The sequence below is a fragment of the Salvelinus fontinalis genome, chromosome 6 (assembly GCF_029448725.1).
Source record: "Salvelinus fontinalis isolate EN_2023a chromosome 6, ASM2944872v1, whole genome shotgun sequence".
Lineage (NCBI taxonomy): Eukaryota > Metazoa > Chordata > Actinopteri > Salmoniformes > Salmonidae > Salvelinus > Salvelinus fontinalis.
The window spans coordinates 73,035,511-73,057,985 of NC_074670.1; the positions used below are offsets into that span (position 1 = coordinate 73,035,511).

General features: G+C 42.0%; 2 protein-coding genes across 3 annotated transcripts in view; both read left to right on the forward strand.

Moving 5' to 3' along the window:
• Positions 1-1,946, forward strand: part of LOC129858699 (probable tRNA(His) guanylyltransferase) — a 26,038-nt gene extending 24,092 nt beyond the window's left edge. For both annotated transcript variants that reach the window (XR_008760062.1, XM_055928027.1), the window contains one exon: positions 1-1,946. This exon is cut by the window's left edge and continues 31 nt beyond it. The gene's annotated coding sequence lies outside the window, so the exon portion shown is untranslated.
• Positions 1,947-3,643: 1,697 nt separating this feature from the next.
• The window catches only part of LOC129858663 (disintegrin and metalloproteinase domain-containing protein 19-like), a 55,426-nt gene continuing 36,594 nt past the window's right edge, over positions 3,644-22,475 (forward strand). The window contains 3 exon segments of the mRNA XM_055927962.1: positions 3,644-4,050; positions 8,994-9,115; positions 12,185-12,258. Of these exon segments, the coding sequence (XP_055783937.1) occupies positions 3,927-4,050; positions 8,994-9,115; positions 12,185-12,258 (320 nt within the window). The 5' untranslated portion in view covers positions 3,644-3,926.

Below are 22,475 nucleotides of genomic sequence, written 5' to 3' on the forward strand. Positions count from 1 at the left end.
TCCCCAACAAGGAGGAGGAGGAGCCAGTGGCACGAACCAGGAGGCGTGTCAGTGCCCACCGCTGTGACGTCATAGGGGAGGAGTTCTGGGAGGAACACCCCAACATTCTAGAAGACGACTGCTGAAAAGGTTTCCTAGAGGAGGAGAAACCTGCACAGTGGTTAACGTTGAACATGGACAGAGTCTAGGGGGGGGTTGTACTTCTATATGCTCCTGCTGTGGGATGGAGAGGGTTGGAAGCTGTCAGGGACTGTATGGATACTCTTAATCACTAACTCTTGATTGGAACAAACTGTCAGCGGTGGCATAACTCAAACACCATCATGCTCTTTGCTCATGTACTGTATACAAATATTTTAAATACGGCCTGTCTTATGTCTGGAACCATTAAACCAAGAGAATGTGTATTGTTGATGATGTTTTGCCGGTGGTGATGCTGGCATATTATATCATCATAATAAACGAGTAGGCTTACTGTTGGGTGTGTGGGCATGTGCCAGTTAACCAGAGAGAGATCTGCTTGTCACACTGAGAAGCATGTCTGATCATATGTCTCACTGAGAAGCATGTCTGATCATATGTCTCACTGAGAAGCATGTCTGATCACCTCTGGCTCCTGTCACCTCTCACTTGTCTCACTGAGAAGAATGTCTGATCATGTCTCACTGAGAAGCATGTCTGATCATGTCTCACTGAGAAGCATGTCTAATCATATGTCTCACTGAGAAGCATGTCTGATCATATGTCTCACTGAGAAGCCTGTCTGATCATATGTCTCACTGAGAAGCATGTCTGATCATATGTCTCACTGAGAAGCCTGTCTGATCATATGTCTCACTGAGAAGCATGTCTGATAATATGTCTCACTGAGAAGCATGTCTGATCATATGTCTCACTGAGAAGCATGTCTGATCATATGTCTCACTGAGAAGCCTGTCTGATCATATGTCTCACTGAGAAGCATGTCTGATCATATGTCTCACTGAGAAGCATGTCTGATCATATGTTTCACTGAGAAGCATGTCTGATTATATGTTTCACTGAGAAGCCTGTCTGATCATATGTCTCACTGAGAAGCCTGTCTGATCATATGTCTCACTGAGAAGCATGTCTGATTATATGTTTCACTGAGAAGCATGTCTGATTATATGTCTCACTGAGAAGCATGTCTGATCATATGTCTCACTGAGAAGCATGTCTAATCATATGTCTCTCTGAGAAGCATGTCTGATCATATGTCTCACTGAGAAGCATGTCTGATCATATGTCTCACTGAGAAGCATGTCTGATCATATGTCTCACTGAGAAGCATGTCTGATCATATGTCTCACTGAGAAGCCTGTCTGATCATATGTCTCACTGAGAAGCATGTCTGATCATATGTCTCACTGAGAAGCCTGTCTCATCATATGTCTCACTGAGAAGCCTGTCTGATCATATGTCTCACTGAGAAGCATGTCTGATTATATGTCTCACTGAGAAGCATGTCTGATTATATGTCTCACTGAGAAGCATGTCTGATTATATGTCTCACTGAGAAGCATGTCTGATTATATGTCTCACTGAGAAGCATGTCTGATCATACTTAATCTTCCTTGTGGGTGTGAACTGAATTTCAAATCTCACCATTTCAATTCACAAAGGACAATTCTGTAGTCTTTGAATATGAATGTTTCAGCCTGTGTTTCCATGGTGTCCCAGCAGGTTTCAGTGTGTGTGCCTGCGTGCGGTGGCTTTTAACGGAAGCACATAGAAATCAATAGCTGACCAATAAATGACTGGTGTTTCGGTGCCAGAGTTCCTTTTAGAAGAGCGAAGCACACTCTGGGCTGTGTGCCACTGCGCACTAGACACTTCTAATATTATCACGCACTAGACACTTCTAATATTATCAGACACTAGACACTTCTAATATTATCACGCACTAGACACTTCTAATATTATCAGACACTAGACACTTCTAATATTATCACGCACTAGACAATTCTAATATTATCACGCACTAGACACTTCTAATATTATCACGCACTAGACACTTCTAATATTATCAGACACTAGACACTTCTAATATTATCACGCACTAGACACTTCTAATATTATCAGACACTAGACACTTCTAATATTATCACGCACTAGACACTTCTAATGTTATCACGCACTAGACACTTCTAATATTATCACGCACTAGACAATTCTAATATTATCACGCACTAGACACTTCTAATATTATCAGACACTAGACACTTCTAATGTTATCACACACTAGACACTTCTAATATTATCAGACACTAGACACTTCTAATATTATCACGCACTAGACACTTCTAATATTATCACGCACTAGACACTTCTAATATTATCAGACACTAGACACTTCTAATATTATCACGCACTAGACACTTCTAATATTATCAGACACTAGACACTTCTAATATTATCACGCACTAGACACTTCTAATAATATCACACACTAGACACTTCTAATAATATCACACACTAGACACTTCTAATGTTATCACACACTAGACACTTCTAATGTTATCACACACTAGACACTTCTAATATTATCAGACACTAGACACTTCTAATATTATCACACACTAGACACTTCTAATATTATCACACACTAGACACTTCTAATGTTATCACACACTAGACACTTCTAATATTATCACACACTAGACACTTCTAATATTATCACACACTAGACACTTCTAATATTATCAGACACTAGACACGTCTAATATTATCACACACTAGACACTTGTAATATTATCAGACACTAGACACGTCTAATATTATCAGACACTAGACACGTCTAATATTATCAGACACTAGACACGTCTAATATTATCAGACACTAGACACGTCTAATATTATCAGACACTAGACACTTCTAATATTATCAGACACTAGACACGTCTAATATTATCAGACATACTCGAACCACCTCCACCTGACTGTGTGTGACATGTTCAACACACCCTGGTTTACAGTGGCTGATAAATGTACACTAGTTGGGCCATGTTAATGCTTTTGGTGGGACAGAGCAAAAACAAGATGAAACCTAGTTTCTCAGGTACAGTATCATCATACACAACACTGGTACAGTATCATCATACACAACACTGGTACAGTATCATCATACACAACACTGGTACAGTATCATCATACACAACACTGGTACAGTAGGCCTACAGCATTCAGATTGCCCTCCACTACCATCCCTGCACAGAGATGGTGACGACCCCAGCATGGGCATGGCATGCTGTACTGTACACTACCTGTCTCTCTGCCAAGAAACCACCTGTGTGTTGACAATGACTCACCCAGGGTGCCCACAGCCATATGGGCCCTGGTCAAAAGCAGTGCACTATATAGGGAATAGGATGCTTTTAGGACATAGGCTGAGCTGTGTGACAGAATTAATCTATACTATAAATGTTTTATAGTATTCCCATGACACCTTCTGTATTTTATAACATTCACATTCGCCTATCATATGACATAGAATGTGTGAAAAGTAGAAGATCATGTATTATTTTTGTATATGCTAACGCATACGTGTTAGGGCTACCAATAAACAATATCTAGTCTTCAACCGTTTTCAAAACCGATAGGCTCACAGAAATCGTTGGCGCGTCTCAGTCGAGCGGCCGGGTGCAAGCACGACCAGTTAGTTATAGTGTAGATGGGAGTGGCTGAAAATGAAAGAGGGAACTGAATGAAACAGAAAAGATGCGCTCTGCCTCTGGAAGCAACCCGAGCAGACAGAGCAATAGAGTGCTATTGTCGTCAACACATTTAGCCGCCGCATAGGATATGTCGACAGGCAGCTATTATTTGTCCATTGCATATGCATTTTTTGTATAGATTTTTGCTAGTGATTACATTGTCCGGTTTAAATTTTAACGCTTTATTTTAGCATGAGTCCAGGAGAACGGTTAACCCGATTTGATCTGAGTTCTGTATATTCCGGTCTGAGTCTCTATTTGATTGTCGTTATATGTTGTGTTGGGTCTTTTGTATCCAATCAAAACGCTGCTGCCGGTAAGTCTGTTTATTCGTTACAATAATCAGTAAGTTAATGCATGGAAATGTCATTTTTCTGGATGGCTGATAAATATTTAATGATCATTATTTTGAACTGTGCATAATGTTAGTTCGCTCAGCCCGTTTGCGTTTACTGCTGTTTTAAGTCTTATTTAGTCTTTCTTAGAATAGGCTGTTGTGAATGTTCCCATTCATAACATACGCACGTTTTCTAGTGCAGTCTATTATTTTGACAACTTCTCAAAGAATGTACTGATGTCAGTTTTATATATAGTCAACTACAGAACTTCCTGTTGGCTACCTGTAGAAAGTGCTCATTTTTTACCTCATGATAAGCTGTTGCCCATACTATTTACCAAGTGAGTTTTCATCTATACTGAACACAAATACAAACGCAACATCCAACAATTTCAAAGATTCAAATTGAATTGAAAGATTCAAACTGAATTTAAATTACATTTATTGGGCCATTACTGGGAATACAGATATGCATCTGTTGTTCACAGATACCTTTTTAAAAAGTAGGGTGGCAGTGGATCAGAAAACCAGTCAGTATCTGGTGTGACCACCATATGACTCATGCAGCGCAACACATCTCCTTCTCATAGAGTTGATCAGGCTGTTGATTGTGGCCTGTGGAATGATGTCCCACTCCTCTTCAATGGCTGTCTGAAATTGGTGGATATTGACGAGAACTGGAACGCGCTGTGGTACACGTCAATCCAGAGCATCACAAACATGCTCAAAGGGTGACATGTCTGGTGAGTATGCAGGCAATGGAAGAACTGGGACATTTCCACTTCCAGGAAGTGTGTACAGATCCTTGCGACATGGGGCCGTGCATTATCATGCTGAAACATGACGTAGTGGTGATGGATGACTGGTACGACACTGAGACTCAGGATCTCGTCACGGTATCTCTGTGCATTTCAAATTGCTCATACAATAACCCCACCGCCACGCACTCTGTTCACAACGTTGATATCAGCAAACTGCTCGCCCACACTATGCCATACACATGGTCTGTGGTTGTGAGGCCGGTTTGACGTAATGCCAAATTCTCTAAAATGATGTTGGAGGCAGCTTATGGTAGAGAAATCAACATTAAATTCTCTTGCAACAACTCTGGAAGAAATTCCTGCAGTTAGCAAGCCAATTTCACGCTCCCTCAAAACTGGAGACATCTGTGGTGTTGTGTGACAAAACTACACATTTTAGAGTGGATTTTTATTGTCCCCAGCACAAAGTGCACCTGTGTGATGATCATGCTTTTAAATCAGTTTCTTGATATGCCACACCTGTCAGGTGGCTGGATTATCTTGGCAAAGGAGAAATAAGCTTTTTGTGTGTATTGAACATTTTGGGGAACTTTTATTTCAGCTCATAAAACATGGGACCAAAACTTTACATGCGTTTATATTTTTGTTCAGTGTATATTTTTCATGCTGTCTATTTACCACAACAATCCGAGACTGTACTCAACGAGCTGTATAGAGCCCCACAGTGGAGGTGTCATAATACCCATAAAACCTAGCAGTCAAACAGGGAAATGGTTCCAATTGTTTTTCCAACATTCATTTTTCCCATAGGGAATTTTAGAAAACTTTTAAATAAGTGTTTTTTTTAAAGAAATGTTGGCAATTTATTGATTACTAAATTTAGCTCGCATTAGATAGTTAATCCAGAGATTCTTACCTTTGCCGCGATTCGGCAGTCTCATCCAGATCATCATGGCATTTATAATTATTTTTGATAGCCACATTAGCAGCTAATTTGCATTTAATTTTGGGGGGGTAAATACAGGCGAATATATTGAGAAGTCACTGTGTCCTAGAAAGATTTACACGGTTATCAAAACGTCACACCAGGGTAAGCCTACTCTTATTTTAAGTGTTTCTAAAATGTGTGGTGAAAAAATGACAGGACCATTTCCTTGTTTGACCGCTAGGTTTTATGGGTATTGTGACTCATACTGTGGAACTCTATGGGGTCATAAGCAAACAAGAGCATGCTCATCCAAAGGTGGTGCTCCGAGTGGCCTGTGATTTTAATGCAGAAATACTGAAATCTGTTTTAGCTAATATCTACCAGCATGTCACATATGCAACTCTAGATCATCTTTACTCCACACACAGAGATGCATACATAGCTCTCCCTCGTCCTCCTTTGGGCAAATCTGACCATAAGTCTATCCTCCTGATTCCTGCTTACAAGCAAAACCTCAAACAGGAAGTTTCGCTGACACGCTCAATATGGAAGTAGTCCAATGAAGCAGATGCTAAGCTACAAGACTATTCTTGAGCGCAGACTGGAATATGTTCTGGGATTCATCCAATGGCATTGAGGAGTTTACCGCATCAGTCACCGGCTTCATTAATAAGTGCATCAACAACATTGTTCCCACAGTGACCGTACGTATATATCCCAACCAGAAGCTATGGATTAAAGGCAACATCCGCACTGAGCTAAAGGCGCTTTCAAGGAGCGGGACACTAATCTGGACGCTTATTAAAAAATCCTGCTAAGCCCTCCGACGAATCATCAAACAGGAAAAGCGTCAATACAGGACTATGCTCGTCAGATGTGGCAGGGCTTGCAAACTATCACTGATTACAAAGGGAAACCCAGCCACGAGCTTCCCAGTGACTCAAGCCTACCAGACGAGCTAAATACATTCTGTGCTCGCTTCGAGGCAAGCAACACTGAACCATGAATGAGAGCACTAGCTGTTCTGGACGACTGTGTGATCATGCTCTCTGTAGCCGATGAGTAAGAGCTTTAAACAGGTTAACATTCACAAGGCCGCAGGGCCAGACTAATTACCAGGACATGTACTCAGCTGACCAGCTGGCAAGTGTATTCACTGACATTTTCAACCTCTCCCTGACCCAGTCTGTAATGCCTACATGTTTCAAGCAGACCACCATAGTCCCTGTGCCCAAGAATGCTAAGGTAACCTGTCGAAATGACTATCGAACCATATTACTCACATCTGTAGCTATGAAATGCTTTGGCTCACATCAACACCATCATCTCAGATGGACCCACTCCAATTCGCATACCACCCCAACAGATCCACAGATTACGCAATCTCTATTGCACTCCACACTGTGTTTTCCAACCTGGAAAAGAGGAACACCTGTGAGATTACTGTTCATTGACTACAGCTCAGCATTCAACACCATAGTGCCTCCATTCTCATCACTAAGCTAAGGACCCTGGAACTGGACACCTCCATCTGCAACTGGATCCTGGACACTCTGATGGGCCGCCCCCAGCGGGTGAGGGTAGGCAACAACACATCTGCGACTGTGTGGCCACGCACGACTCCAACACCATCATTAAGTTTGCAGATGACATGACAGTGGTAGGCCTGATCAACAACGACAATGTATATATCCCAACCTATAGGGAGGAGGTCAGAGACCTGACAGTGTGGTGCCAGAACAACAACGTGAGCAAGATATGAGCGAAACAAAGGAGCTGATCATGGACAACAGGAAATGTAAGGCCCACATTAACATCGACAGGGCTGTAGTGGAGCAGGTCGAGACCTTCAAGATCCTCGGTGTCCATATCACTAAGGATCTATCATGGTCAACACACAACAAAACATTCATGAAAAGGGCACGACAACGCCTTTTCCCCTTCAGGATCTTCCAATTGGCTCATTTATCCCCCCCCTCCTCTCCCCTATAACTATTCCCCAGGTTGTTGCTGTAATTGAAAATGTGTCCGCAGTCAATTTATCTGGTAAAATTAGGGTTAAAAAATAAATGAAATAAAAAAGGAGGCCAAAAAGATTTGGCATTGACGTTCAGATCCTCAAAAAGTTCTTCAGCTGCACCATCGAGAGCATCTTGACCGGATGCATCACCGCTTGGTATGGCAACTGCTACAGAGGGTAGTGTGTACAGCCCAGTACATCACTGGGGGCGAGCTTCCTGCCATCCAGGACCTCTATAGCAGGCGGTGTCAGAGGAAGGCCCTACAGGTTGTAAAAGACTCCAGCCACCCAAGTCATAGACTGTTCTTTCTACTACTGTACGGCAAGCGGTACCGACGCACCAAGTTTGAAACCAACAGGACCCCAAACAGCTTCTACCCCCAAGCCATAAGACCGTTAAATAGTTAAAGCTGCATTATGTCATTTTTTTGGGCGACCTGACCAAATTCACATAGAAATCTTAGTTATAGATCTAGCATTTGCATTGAAAGCAAGTCTAAGAAGTGGTTTTATGTGCGCTATCTATATGCTTACCATTCTTAAGTTTATTTTTTTGGTCTTTTACTTCTGGTTCTGTACACCAGCTTCAAACAGCGGAAAAATACAATATTTTTGGTTATTGAAAAAATATTTCACATTATTTAGATGGTACAATGATTCTCTTGTTTTTTCCACATAAACTGAAATTAAGAGAACTATTATAATTTTAGCAACTAGGAAATGGCAGAGCAATTTCTGCATATTGCACCTTTAAGCAAAAAGCCGGACTATCGGCATTGGCCCGTTTTTGCATAAACCTTTTGGAGTCATCACATACGCTGCTGCTGCTGTTTATTATCTGTCACTCTATTCCTAGTTTATATGTACATACCTACCTCAATTACCTCGTACCCCTGCACATCGACTTTGTACTGGTACCCCGTGTTTATAGACAAGTTATCGTTACTCATTGTGTATTTATTATTATTATTATGTGCTTTATTTTCTATTATTTCGCTATTTTCTTTCTCCCTGCATTGTTGGGAAGGGCCCGTAAGTAAACATTTTACTGTTAGTCTACACCTGTTGTTTTACAAAGCATGTGACAAATAAATATACATTTAATTCTATTTTGCAATGACTATACAAGCTTGTTTTATTATATTTTATCAGGAGACGTCATATTAAAATCTCCTACTGCCCCTATTGACATGGTTGTAATTCCTGTGTGTAGAGGAGCAGAGATCGAGCCCTCAGGAGAACAACCACAGAATAGAACACCTAGAGAGATATGAGATTACATATCCACACTGGCTGCAGCCTGCAAGACACAGGAGGTCCATCCATGGAGAGAAGGTGAGATCCTATCACTGACATTACCTACTAACTCAGAGAGACATACATGGTTGTCCTCTAAAATAGCACAACACATTTCACACATTACATGTTAGAGAGATATAATGCTAGAGAGAGATAATGTTAGAGAGATATAATGTTAGAGAGATATAATGTTAGAGAGATATAATGTTAGAGAGATATAATGCTAGAGAGATATAATGCTAGAGAGATATAATGTTAGAGAGATATAATGTTAGAGAGATATAATGTTAGAGAGATATAATGCTAGAGAGATATAATGTTAGAGAGATATAATGTTAGAGAGATATAATGTTAGAGAGATATAATGTTAGAGAGATATAATGTTAGAGAGATATAATGCTAGAGAGATATAATGCTAGAGAGATATAATGTTAGAGAGATATAATGTTAGAGAGATATAATGCTAGAGAGATATAATGCTAGAGAGATATAATGTTAGAGAGATATAATGTTATAGAGATATAATGCTAGAGAGATATAATGCTAGAGAGATATAATGTTATAGAGATATAATGCTAGAGAGATATAATGCTAGAGATATATAATGTTAGAGAGATAATGTTAGAGAGATATAATATTAGAGAGATATAATGCTATAGAGAGATAATGTTAGAGAGATATAATATTAGAGAGATATAATGCTAGAGATATATAATGCTAGAGATATATAATGTTAGAGAGATAATGTTAGAGAGATATAATATTAGAGAGATATAATGCTATAGAGAGATAATGTTAGAGAGATATAATATTAGAGAGATATAATATTAGAGAGATATAATGTTAGAGAGATATAATGTTAGAGAGATATTGTAACGTCCTGACCAGAGTTATTATGTGTTTTGCTTGTTTAGTGTTGGTCAGGACGTGAGCTGGGTGGGAATTCTATGTTGTGTGTCTAGTTTATCTGTTTCTATGTCCAGCCTAATACGGTTCTCAATCAGAGGCAGATGGTAATCGTTGTCCCTGATTGAGAATCATATATAGGAGGCTTGTTTTGTGTTGGGATTTTGTGGGTGTTTGTTTCCTGTCTCTGTGGTTGTCTGCACCAGATAGGTCTGTCTCGGTTTTTGCACATTTTGTTATTTTGTATGTTGTTTGTAGTGTTTCACTTGTTCTTTTATTAAACATGTTGAACACTAGCCGCGCTGCACTTTGGTCCTCTCCTTCACCTATGGAAGAAAGCCGTTACAGAAACACCCACCAAACCCGGACCAAGCAGCGTGGCAACGGGCAGCAGCAACAGCAGCAGCGGTACCAGGAGGAATGGTCATGGGAGGAAATCATGAACGGAAAAGTACCCTGGGCAAAGGTTGGAGAGAATCGCCGCTCTCGGGAGGAGAAGGAGGCAGCCACAGCCCAGGAGCGGTGGATTGAGGAGGCAGCACGTAAGAGAGGCTGGAAGCCCGAGAGGCTCACCCAAAAATTTCTTGGGGGGGTGGGGGGCTAAAGGGGAGTGTGGCGAAGCCGCGTTGGATACCTGAGCCAACTCTCCGGGCTTACCGTGGAGTGAGAGGGCGTCGTACTGGTCAGACACCGTGTTATGCGGTAAAGCGCACGGTGTCCCCAGTACGCGTGCTTAGCCCAGTGTGGGCTATTCCACCTTGCCGCACTGGTAGGGCTAGGTTGGGCATCGAGCCGCGTGCCATGAAGCCGGCCCAACATATCTGGCCTCCAGTACGTCTCCTCGGGCCGGCGTACATGGCACCAGCCTTACAGGTGGTGTCCCCGGTTCGCCTGCATAGCCCAGTGCGGGCTATTCCACCTCGCCGCACTGGTAGGGCTACGGGGACCATTCAACCTGGTAAGGTTGGAGAGGCTCGGTGCTCAAGAGAGCGTGTCCTCCTTCACGGTCCGGTATATCCGGCGCCACCTTCCCGCCCCAGCCCAGTACCACCTGTGCCTACACCACGCACCAGGCTTCCAGTGCATCTCCAGAGCCCTGTTCCTCCTCCCCGCACTCGCCCTGAGGTGCGTGCCCTCAGCCCGGTACTTCCAGTTCCGGCACCACGCATCAGGCCTATAGTGCGTCTCAGCCGGCCAGAGTCTGCCGTCTGCCCAGCGGTGCCTGAACTGCCCGTCTGCCCAGCGGCGCCTGAACTGCCCGTCTGCCCAACGCCGTCTGAACTGTCCGTCTGCCCAACGCCGTCTGAACTGTCCGTCTGCCAAGCGCCATCGGAGCCATCCGTCTCCCCAGCGCCATCTGAGCCATCCGTCTCCCCAGCGCCATCTGAGCCACCCGTCTCCCCAGCGCCATCTGAGCCATCCGTCTCCCCAGCGCCGTCTCAGCCATCCGTCTCCCCAGCGCCGTCTGAGCCATCCATCTGTCCCGAGCCGTTAGAGCCGCCCGTCTGTCCCGAGCCGTCAGAGCCGTTCGTCAGTCAGGAGCCGCTAGAGCCATTCGTCAGTCAGGATCTGCCAGGGCCGCCAACCAGACAGGATCTGCCAGAGCCGCCAATCAGACAGGATCTGCCGGAGCCGTCAGTCAGCCATGAGCGTCCAGAGCCGTCAGCCAGTCATGAGCTGCCCTACAGTCATGAGCTGCCCTACAGTCATGAGCTGCCCTACAGTCATGAGCTGCCCTACAGTCATGAGTTGCCCTACAGTCATGAGTTGCCCTACAGCCATGAGCTGCCCTACAGTCAGGAGCTGCCCTACAGTCATGAGCTGCCCTACAGTCATGAGCTGCCACTAGTCCGGAGTTGCCCCTCTGTCCTGAGCTACCTCTCTGTCCTGAGCTACCTCTCTGTCCTGAGCTACCTCTCTGTCCTGAGCTACCTCTCTGTCCTGAGCTACCTCCAAAATCATGTGGGGCCTTGGGGAGGATTCTTAGGCTAAGGTCGTGGGCAAGGGTCGCCACTCAAAGGACGCTAAGGAGGGGGACAAAGACAGTGGTGGAGTGGTGTCCTCGTCCACCGCCGGAGCCACCACCGCGGACAGATGCGGCTGTCAGCCAATTAGCGTTCAGGGCTCGAACCACCCAGTTTATAATGTTAGATATAATGCTGGTGAGATATTATTCTATTTCTCTGGTTTTCTCCCCAGCAGCACCCGTCTGAGGCAGAGGTCCTCATCACAGCTGAGGGAGAGGAGATGACCCTCCGTCTGCACAGGAATGAGTAAGAACCTTACTGTACTATACTATACTGTACCATAACATACTGTGTTATACCATAACGTACTGTACTATATTATACTGTACCATAACATACTGTGTTATACCATAACATACTGTACTTATAGCATAACGTACCGTACTATACCATAACGTACCGTACTATACCATAACATACTGTACTGTACCATAAAATACTGTAATATACCATAACATACTGTGTTATACCATAACATACTGTACTATACCATACTGTACTGTACCATAACATACTGTACTATACCATAACATACTGTGTTATACCATACTGTACTGTACCATAAAATACTGTACTATACCATAACATACTGTGTTATACCATAACATACTGTACTATACCATACTGTACTATACCATACTGTACTATACCATAACATACTGTGTTATACCATAACATACTGTATTATACCATAACGTACTGTACTATACCATACTGTACTGTACCATAACATACTGTGTTATACCATAACATACTGTGTTATACCATACTGTACTGTACCATAACATACTGTGTTATACCATAACATACTGTGTTATACCATAACATACTGTACTATACCATACTGTACTGTACTATACCATAACATACTGTACTATACCATACTGTACTGTACCATAACATACTGTGTTATACCATAACGTACTGTACTATACCATAACATACTGTGTTATACCATAACATACTGTATTATACCACACTGTACCATAACATACTGTACTGTACCATAACATACTGTACTATACCACACTGTACTGTACCATAACATACTGTGTTATACCATAACATACTGTGTTATACCATAACGTACTGTACCATAACATACTGTGTTATACCATAACATACTGTGTTATACCATAACGTACTGTACTATACCATACCATACTGTACTGTACCATAACATACTGTACTGTACCATAACATACTGTACTATACCATACTGTACTGTACCATAACATACTGTGTTATACCATAACATACTGTGTTATACCATAACGTACTGTACTATACCATACTGTACTGTACCATAACATACTGTACTGTACCACAACATACTGTACTATACCATACTGTACTGTACCATAACATACTGTGTTATACCATAACATACTGTATTATACCATACTGTACTGTACCATAACATACTGTGTTATACCATAACATACTGTACTATACCATACTGTACTGTACCATAACATACTGTGTTATACCATAACATACTGTACTGTACCATAACATACTGTACTATACCATACTGTACTGTACCATAACATACTGTACTATACCATACTGTACTGTACCATAACATACTGTGTTATACCATAACATACTGTGTTATACCATAACGTACTGTACTGTACCATAACATACTGTGTTATACCATAACATACTGTGTTATACCATAACATACTGTGTTATACCATAACATACTGTGTTATACCATAACATACTGTGTTATACCATACCATACTGTACTGTACCATAACTTACTGTATTATACCATAACATACTGTGTTATACCATAACATACTGTACTATACCATACTGTACTGTACCATAACATACTGTGTTACACCATAACATACTGTACTTATAGCATACCGTACCGTACTATACCATAACATACTGTACTATACCATAACATACTGTGTTATACCATAACATACTGTACTATACCATACTGTACTGTACCATAACATACTGTGTTATACCATAACATACTGTACTTATAGCATACCGTACCGTACTATACCATAACATACTGTACTATACCATAACATACTGTGTTATACCATAACGTACTGTACTATACCATACTGTACTGTACCATAACATACTGTGTTATACCATAACATACTGTGTTATACCATACTGTACTGTACCATAACATACTGTGTTATACCATAACATACTGTACTATACCATAACATACTGTACTATACCATAACATACTGTGTTATACCATAACGTACTGTACTATACTATACCATACTGTACTGTACCATAACATACTGTGTTATACCATAACATACTGTGTTATACCATAACATACTGCACTATACCATAACATACTGTGTTATACCATAACATACTGTGTTATACCATAACATACTGTGTTATACCATAACATACTGTGTTATACCATACTGTACTGTACCATAACATACTGTGTTATACCATAACATACTGTATTATACCATAACGTACTGTACTATACCATACTGTACTGTACCATAACATACTGTGTTATACCATAACATACTGTGTTATACCATAACATACTGTACTATACCATACTGTACTGTACTATACCATAACATACTGTACTATACCATACTGCACTGTACTGTACCATAACATACTGTACTATACCATACTGTACTGTACTGTACCATAACATACTGTGTTATACCATAACATACTGTATTATACCATAACGTACTGTACTATACCATACTGTACTATACCATAACATACTGTACTATACCATACTGTACTGTATTATACCATAACGTACTGTACTATACCATACTGTACTATACCATAACATACTGTACTATACCATACTGTACTGTACTGTACCATAACATACTGTGTTATACCATAACATACTGTATTATACCATAACGTACTATACCATAACATACTGTACTATACCATAACATACTGTATTATACCATAACGTACTGTACTACACCACACTGTACTGTACCATAACATACTGTGTTATACCATAACATACTGTGTTATACTATACCATACTGTACTGTACCATAACATACTGTGTTATACCATAACGTACTGTACTATACCATACTGTACTGTACCATAACATACTGTACTGTACCATAACATACTGTACTATACCATACTGTACTGTACCATAACATACTGTGTTATACCATTACATACTGTACTATACCATACTGTACTGTACCATAACATACTGTACTGTACCATAACATACTGTACTATACCATACTGTACTGTACCATAACATACTGTGTTATACCATAACATACTGTGTTATACCATAACGTACTGTACTATACCATACTGTACTGTACCATAACATACTGTGTTATACCATAACATACTGTACTGTACCATAACATACTGTACTATACCATACTGTACTGTACCATAACATACTGTACTATACCATACTGTACTGTACCATAACATACTGTGTTATACCATAACGTACTGTACTGTACCATAACATACTGTGTTATACCATAACATACTGTGTTATACCATAACATACTGTGTTGTACCATAGCATACTGTGTTATACCATACTGTACTGCACCATAACATACTGTATTATACCATAACATACTGTGTTATACCATAACATACTGTACTATACCATACTGTACTGTACCATAACATACTGTGTTACACCATAACATACTGTACTTATAGCATACCGTACCGTACTATACCATAACATACTGTACTATACCATAACATACTGTGTTATACCATAACATACTGTACTATACCATACTGTACTGTACCATAACATACTGTGTTATACCATAACATACTGTACTTATAGCATACCGTACCGTACTATACCATAACATACTGTACTATACCATAACGTACTGTATTATACCATAGCATACTGTGTTATACCATACTGTACTGTACCATAACATACTGTGTTATACCATAACATACTGTGTTATACCATAACATACTGTACTATACCATACTGTACTATACCATAACATAATGTGTTATACCATAACATACTGTACTATACCATAACGTACTGTATTATACCATAGCATATTGCACTATACCTTAACAGACTGTACTGTATTATACAAAGTCATACATTGTTGGTGACGGAGGGGAAGCTTTGTTTGGAAGCACAGTAGCACACACACACACACACACAGTCTCGAACCTCATCATTCAGGCTTTTTCCATGTTTGAGTTTAGTTAGACCGATGTCAAAGTGAACATCTGTTTTGCATAAGGATGGAGAGAAGAGAGGATGGAGGGAGGGAGAGGGGGATGGAGTAGAGAAAGATAGAGGGTTCACCTAAAACCTAAACACCCAAGGGGAAACAGGAAGTGACTATCTTGTCCTTCTGTTCGACTTCCTATCAGTTGAAGGTAGTGATGGACAGATGAATCCTGGGGATCAGAGGAAAAGGACATAGAGGAAGGATGTGTGTGTGTCAACATTGATGCTGTAACATCTAACGTCACACATTGACCCGTGTCACAATGTCTCAGCTCATCTGGCTAACAACACAATGACTCTGAGTCCCTCTGGCCGCAGGGGGAGGGTTTACATTGACTTCCAGGGAGCAGCAGACGTCCACCTTTAGGAGAGGAATATCACGCATGGAATGCATTTCCATGAACAAACATAATGGAAAGACAACTGTTGTGACAGTGTACCTGTCCTCAGGGTTGGATAAAGTTATGGTGGTGACTGATGACACACACACACACACACACACACACACACACACACACACACACACACAGAGAGAGCGTGACTCTGCTGTGTCTGACTGACCCTCCCCTTAGAGAGAGAACCCCACCAGGTGGTCACATTACAGCTTTAACGTGTGTGTGTGTGTGTGTGTGTGTGTGTGTGTGTGTGTGTGTGTGTGTGTGTGTGTGTGTGTGTGTGTGTGTGTGTGTGTGTGTGTGTGTGTGTGTGTGTGTCTTTGTGATTAGCAGACATTCTTTGAAGTTAGATGAGAGGTACTATTTTACTGAGGTTGTGCTTTAGTAATCTGACTGCTCAACATCCTCAGAGAAACCTTTAGTAATCTGACTGCTCAACATCCTCAGAGGAACCTTTAGTAATCAGACTGCTCAACATTCTTTAGTAATCTGACTGCTCAACATCCTTTAGTAATCTGACTGCTCAACATTCTTTAGTAATCTGACTGCTCAACATCCTCAGAGGAACCTTTAGTAATCTGACTGCTCAACATCCTTTAGTAATCTGACTGCTCAACATCCTTTAGTAATCTGACTGCTCAACATCCTTTAGTAATCTGACTGCTCAACATTCTTTAGTAATCTGACTGCTCAACATCCTTTAGTAATCTGACTGCTCAACATCCTTTAGTAATCTGACTGCTCAACATCCTCAGAGGAACCTTTAGTAATCTGACTGCTCAACATTCTTTAGTAATCTGACTGCTCAACATCCTTTAGTAATCTGACTGCTCAACATCCTTTAGTAATCAGACTGCTCAACATCCTTTAGTAATCTGACTGCTCAACATCCTTTAGTAATCAGACTGCTCAACATCCTTTAGTAATCAGACTGCTCAACATCCTTTAGTAATCTGACTGCTCAACATCCTCAGAGGAACCTTTAGTAATCTGACTGCTCATCATCCTCAGAGAAACCTTTAGTAATCTGACTGCTCAAAATCCTTTAGTAATCTGACTGCTCAACATCCTTTAGTAATCTGACTGCTCAACATCCTTTAGTAATCTGACTGCTCAACATCCTTTAGTAATCTGACTGCTCATCATCCTCAGAGAAACCTTTAGTAATCTGACTGCTCAACATTCTTTAGTAATCTGACTGCTCAACATCCTTTAGTAATCTGACTGCTCAACATTCTTTAGTAATCTGACTGCTCAACATCCTCAGAGGAATTTGAAAAATAAAGAAACTAAAATTGTGCAAGATTACTAGAACGCTTCAGTCAGTTGAATGTCACTCTGTAAACTCGCTGGTTGAGTGAGTGGGAGGAAAGTTTGTTACATTGAGCATTTCTCCACAGTAAGGTGTTACGATGATGCAGCAAAGATGTGTTGGTTTGAAGGCATACGACTGCAATTATTGTTATTTTCTTAATTCACTGTTCGGTGGTTAACATTGTATATATCATTATTTCAGTAAAGTGCCTAGGCACATATGATACTCACATGTCAGGTTACATTATACATGTTAAACATTTAAGCAGACGCTCCTATCCAGAGTAACATTCAATATGTGTACTCAAACCAAGAGCATAGACTAACAACACGATAAGAGTTTTGACAGTACAACCTTCTTTAGCTCCAATACAGGACTAAGTCATCAACACAGTACTAGAATAAGACTGGAGATCTGGAGTTTTTTCATAGCTGTATGAAATCCATAACCTCTTATTGTCCTATTATTGATCCACAGTGTTGCAAAAGGAATGTGCTGTGTTTGACCGTGCTTGGGTTATTATCTGGAGCTATCATGTGAATAGTGTATAAGATATAGTAACATGAAGCTACACAAACATGCTGCTACTTTAGTTGGTCCTTATTCTAATTTCTCTCCAGTGTTTCTGCTGACTCCAGCCCACATAGTTCATCTCTTCTGATTCTCTCCCTCTCTGTCACACTCGCTCAATTCAATTCAAAGGGCTTTATTGGCAAGGGAAACATATGTTTACATTGTCAAAGCAAATGGAAGAGGCAATAAACAAACAGGAAATAAACAAGGGAAACATTAGTAAACATTACACTCATAAAAGTTTTAGAAGAATATAGGTTTTTAAAATGTTAAATTATTGGCTATGTACAGTGTTGTAACAATGTGCAATTAGTTGAAGTATGAAACGGAAAATTAATAAACATAAGAATAGGTTGTATTTACAATGGTGTTTGTTCTTCACTGGTTGCCCTTTTCTCATGGCAACGGGCCACAAATCTTGCTGCTGTGATGGCACACTGTGATACTTCGCCTAACAGATATGGGAGTTGATCAAAATTGGGTTTGTTTTCGAATTCTTTGTGGGTCTGTGTAATCTGAGGGAAATATGTGTCTCTAATATGGTCATGCATTTGGCAGGAGGTTAGGAAGTGCAGCTCAGTTTCCACCTCATTTTGTGGGCAGTGTGCACATAGCCTGTCTTCTCTTGAGAGCCAGGTCTGCCTACTAAGGTCTCTCTCAACAGCAAGGCTATGCTCACTGAGTCTGTCCATAGTCAAGGATTTTCTTAATTTTGGGTCAGTCACAGTGGTCAGGTATTCTGCCACTTTGTACTCTCTGTTTAGGACCCGTCTCAGTGGTCAGGTATTCTGTCACTGTGTACTCTCTGTTTAGGACCTGTCTCAGTAGTTAGGTATTCTGTCACTGTGTACTCTCTGTTTAGAACCAGTCTCAGTGGTCAGGTATTCTGCCACTTTGTACTCTCTGTTTAGGACCCGTCTCAGTAGTTAGGTATTCTGCCACTGTGTACTCTCTGATTAGGGCCAGTCTCAGTAGTCAGGTATTCTGCCACTGTGTACTCTCTGTTTAGGACCTGTCTCAGTAGTTAGGTATTCTGCCACTGTGTACTCTCTGTTTAGGACCCGTCTCAGTAGTTAGGTATTCTGCCACTGTGTACTCTCTGTTTAGGACCAGTCACAGTGGTCAGGTATTCTGCCACTGTGTACTCTCTGTTTAGGACCCGTCTCAGTAGTCAGGTATTCTGCCACTGTGTACTCTCTGTTTAGGACCCGTCTCAGTAGTTAGGTATTCTGCCACTGTGTACTCTCTGTTTAGGACCCGTCTCAGTAGTTAGGTATTCTGCCACTGTGTACTCTCTGTTTAGGACCAGTCACAGTGGTCAGGTATTCTGCCACTGTGTACTCTCTGATTAGGGCCAAATCGTATTCTAGTTTGCTCTTGTTTGGTTGATTGTTTCTTTTTTTGTGTCACAAAATATTTGAGCTTTCTCCTAATTTGGTTGGATGTAATTGTGTTGCTGTCCTGGGGCTCTATGAGGTCTGTTTGTACAAAGATCCCCAGACCCAGCTGGCTGAGGGGACTCTTCTCCAAGCTAAACTCTCTGTTGGTGAGGGCTTTGTGGTGGAATTGTGGGCCTCGCTTCTCTCTCGCTCGCTCACTCGCTCTCTCTCAGTTCAATTCAATTCAAACAAAAGTTAAATAAACAATAAAAATGAACAGTAAACATTACACTCACAGAAGTTCCAAAAGAATAAAGACATTTAAAATGTCATATTATGTCTATGTACAGTGCTCTAACAATGTTCAAATAGTTAAAGTACATTAGAGAAAATAAATTAACACTCTCTCTTGTTTTCTTTCGCTCTCTCATCCTCTCCTCTCCACTCTCTGTGGGTCATTGTGAGGGAGAAGGCGTTTTATGCTAATCAGGTTCTCTGATCAATGGCTGAGTCTGGAGAGTAGCCAGAGAACACCCCAGTCTTATATCCCAGAACAATACCCCTGGCTCAGTCCCAGTCCCAGTCCAAACCCGCTACCTCAGCCTTTTACCCTGGCTTAGCCCCTACCCCAGTCCTCTACCCCAGTCCTCTTTACCCCAGTCATCTACCCCAGTCATCTCTACCCCAGTCCTCTTTACCCCAGTCCTCTACCCCAGTCATCTTTACCCCAGTCCTCTACCCCAGTCATCTTTACCCCAGTCCTCTTTACCCCAGTCCTCTACCCCAGTCATCTTTAGCCCAGTCCTCTACCCCAGTCATCTCTACCCCAGTCATCTTTAGCCCAGTCCTCTACCCCAGTCATCTTTACCCCAGTCCTCTACCCCAGTCATCTTTAGCCCAGTCCTCTACCCCAGTCATCTTTAGCCCAGTCCTCTACCTCAGTCATCTTTACCCCAGTCATCTTTACCCCAGTCCTCTACCCCAGTCATCTTTAGCCCAGTCCTCTACCCCAGTTCTCTACCCCAGTCATCTTTAGCCCAGTCGTCTACCCCAGTCATCTTTACCCCAGTCCTCTACCCCAGTCATCTTTACCCCAGTCCTCTACCCCAGTCATCTTTAGCCCAGTCCTCTACCCCAGTCATCTTTAGCCCAGTCCTCTACCCCAGTCATCTTTAGCCCAATCCTCTACCCCAGTCATCTTTACCTCAGTCCTCTACCCCAGTCATCTTTACCTCAGTCCTCTACCCCATTCCATTTCACCCAAGTCCTCTACCCAGGTCCTAATTACCGCAGTCATCTTTACACCAGTCTACTAACCCAGTCATATTTATCCCAGTCTACTACCCGTCCTCTTTACCCCAGTCTATTACCCCAGTCCTCTTTACCCCAGTCTCCTACCCCAGTCTCCTACCCCAGTCCTCTTTACTCCAGTCTACTACCCCAGTCCTCTTTATTCCAGTCTACTACCCCAGTCCTCTTTATTCCAGTCTACTACCCCAGTCCTCTTTATTCCAGCCTACTACCCCAGTCCTCTTTATTCCAGTCTACTACCCCAGTCCTCTTTATTCCAGTCTACTACCCCAGTCTTCTTTATTCCAGTCTACTACCCCAGTCCTCTTTATTCCAGTCTACTACCCCAGTCCTATTTTCTTCAGCGCTCTCTCTCCTTGTCCCTAAACTCTCCTGCAGGCCTCTGCTCCAGCCCTGTCCCCTGCCACAGTCCTAGACTTCACCAGCCTTATCCCCTGCCCCAGTCCTAGACCTCACCAGCCTTATCCACTAGCATACCACCCTGCATACCACTGCTGGCTTGCTTCTGAAGCTAAGCAGGGTTGGTCCTGGTCAGTCCCTGGATGGGAGACCAGATGCTGCTGGAACAGGTGTTGGAGGGCCAGTAGGAGGCACTCTTTCCTCTGGTCTAAAAAATATCCCAATGCCCCAGGGCAGTGATTGGGGACACTGCCCTGTGTAGGGTGCCGTCTTTCGTGTGGGACGTTAAACGGGTGTCCTGACTCTCTGAGGTCATTAAAGATCCCATGGCACTTATCGTAAGAGTAGGGGTGTTAACCTCGGTGTCCTGGCTAAATTCCCAATCTGGCCCTCAAACCATCATGGTCACCTAATAATCCCCAGTTTACAATTGGCTCATTCATTCCACTCCTCTCCCCTGTAACTATTCCCCAGGTCGTTGCTGCAAATGAGAACGTGTTCTCAGTCAACTTACCTGGTAAAATAACGGTAAAATAAAAAATAAATAAAAAAATCCCCTGCCCCAGTCCTAGACTTCACCAGCCTTATCCCCTGCCCCAGTCCTAGACCTCACCAGCCTTATCCCCTGCCCCAGTCCTAGACTTCACCAGCCTTATCCCCTGCCCCAGTCCTAGACTTCACCAACCTTATCCCCTGCCCCAGTCCTAAACCTCACCATCCTCCAGCCAATAGAAGGAGATGAAGTGGTCTCCTTCTTTCTATCTAGATCATTCCTTCCTTCCTTTCATCTCCTTTACTGTCCTTTACTGTCCTTTCTCCTTCTCTCA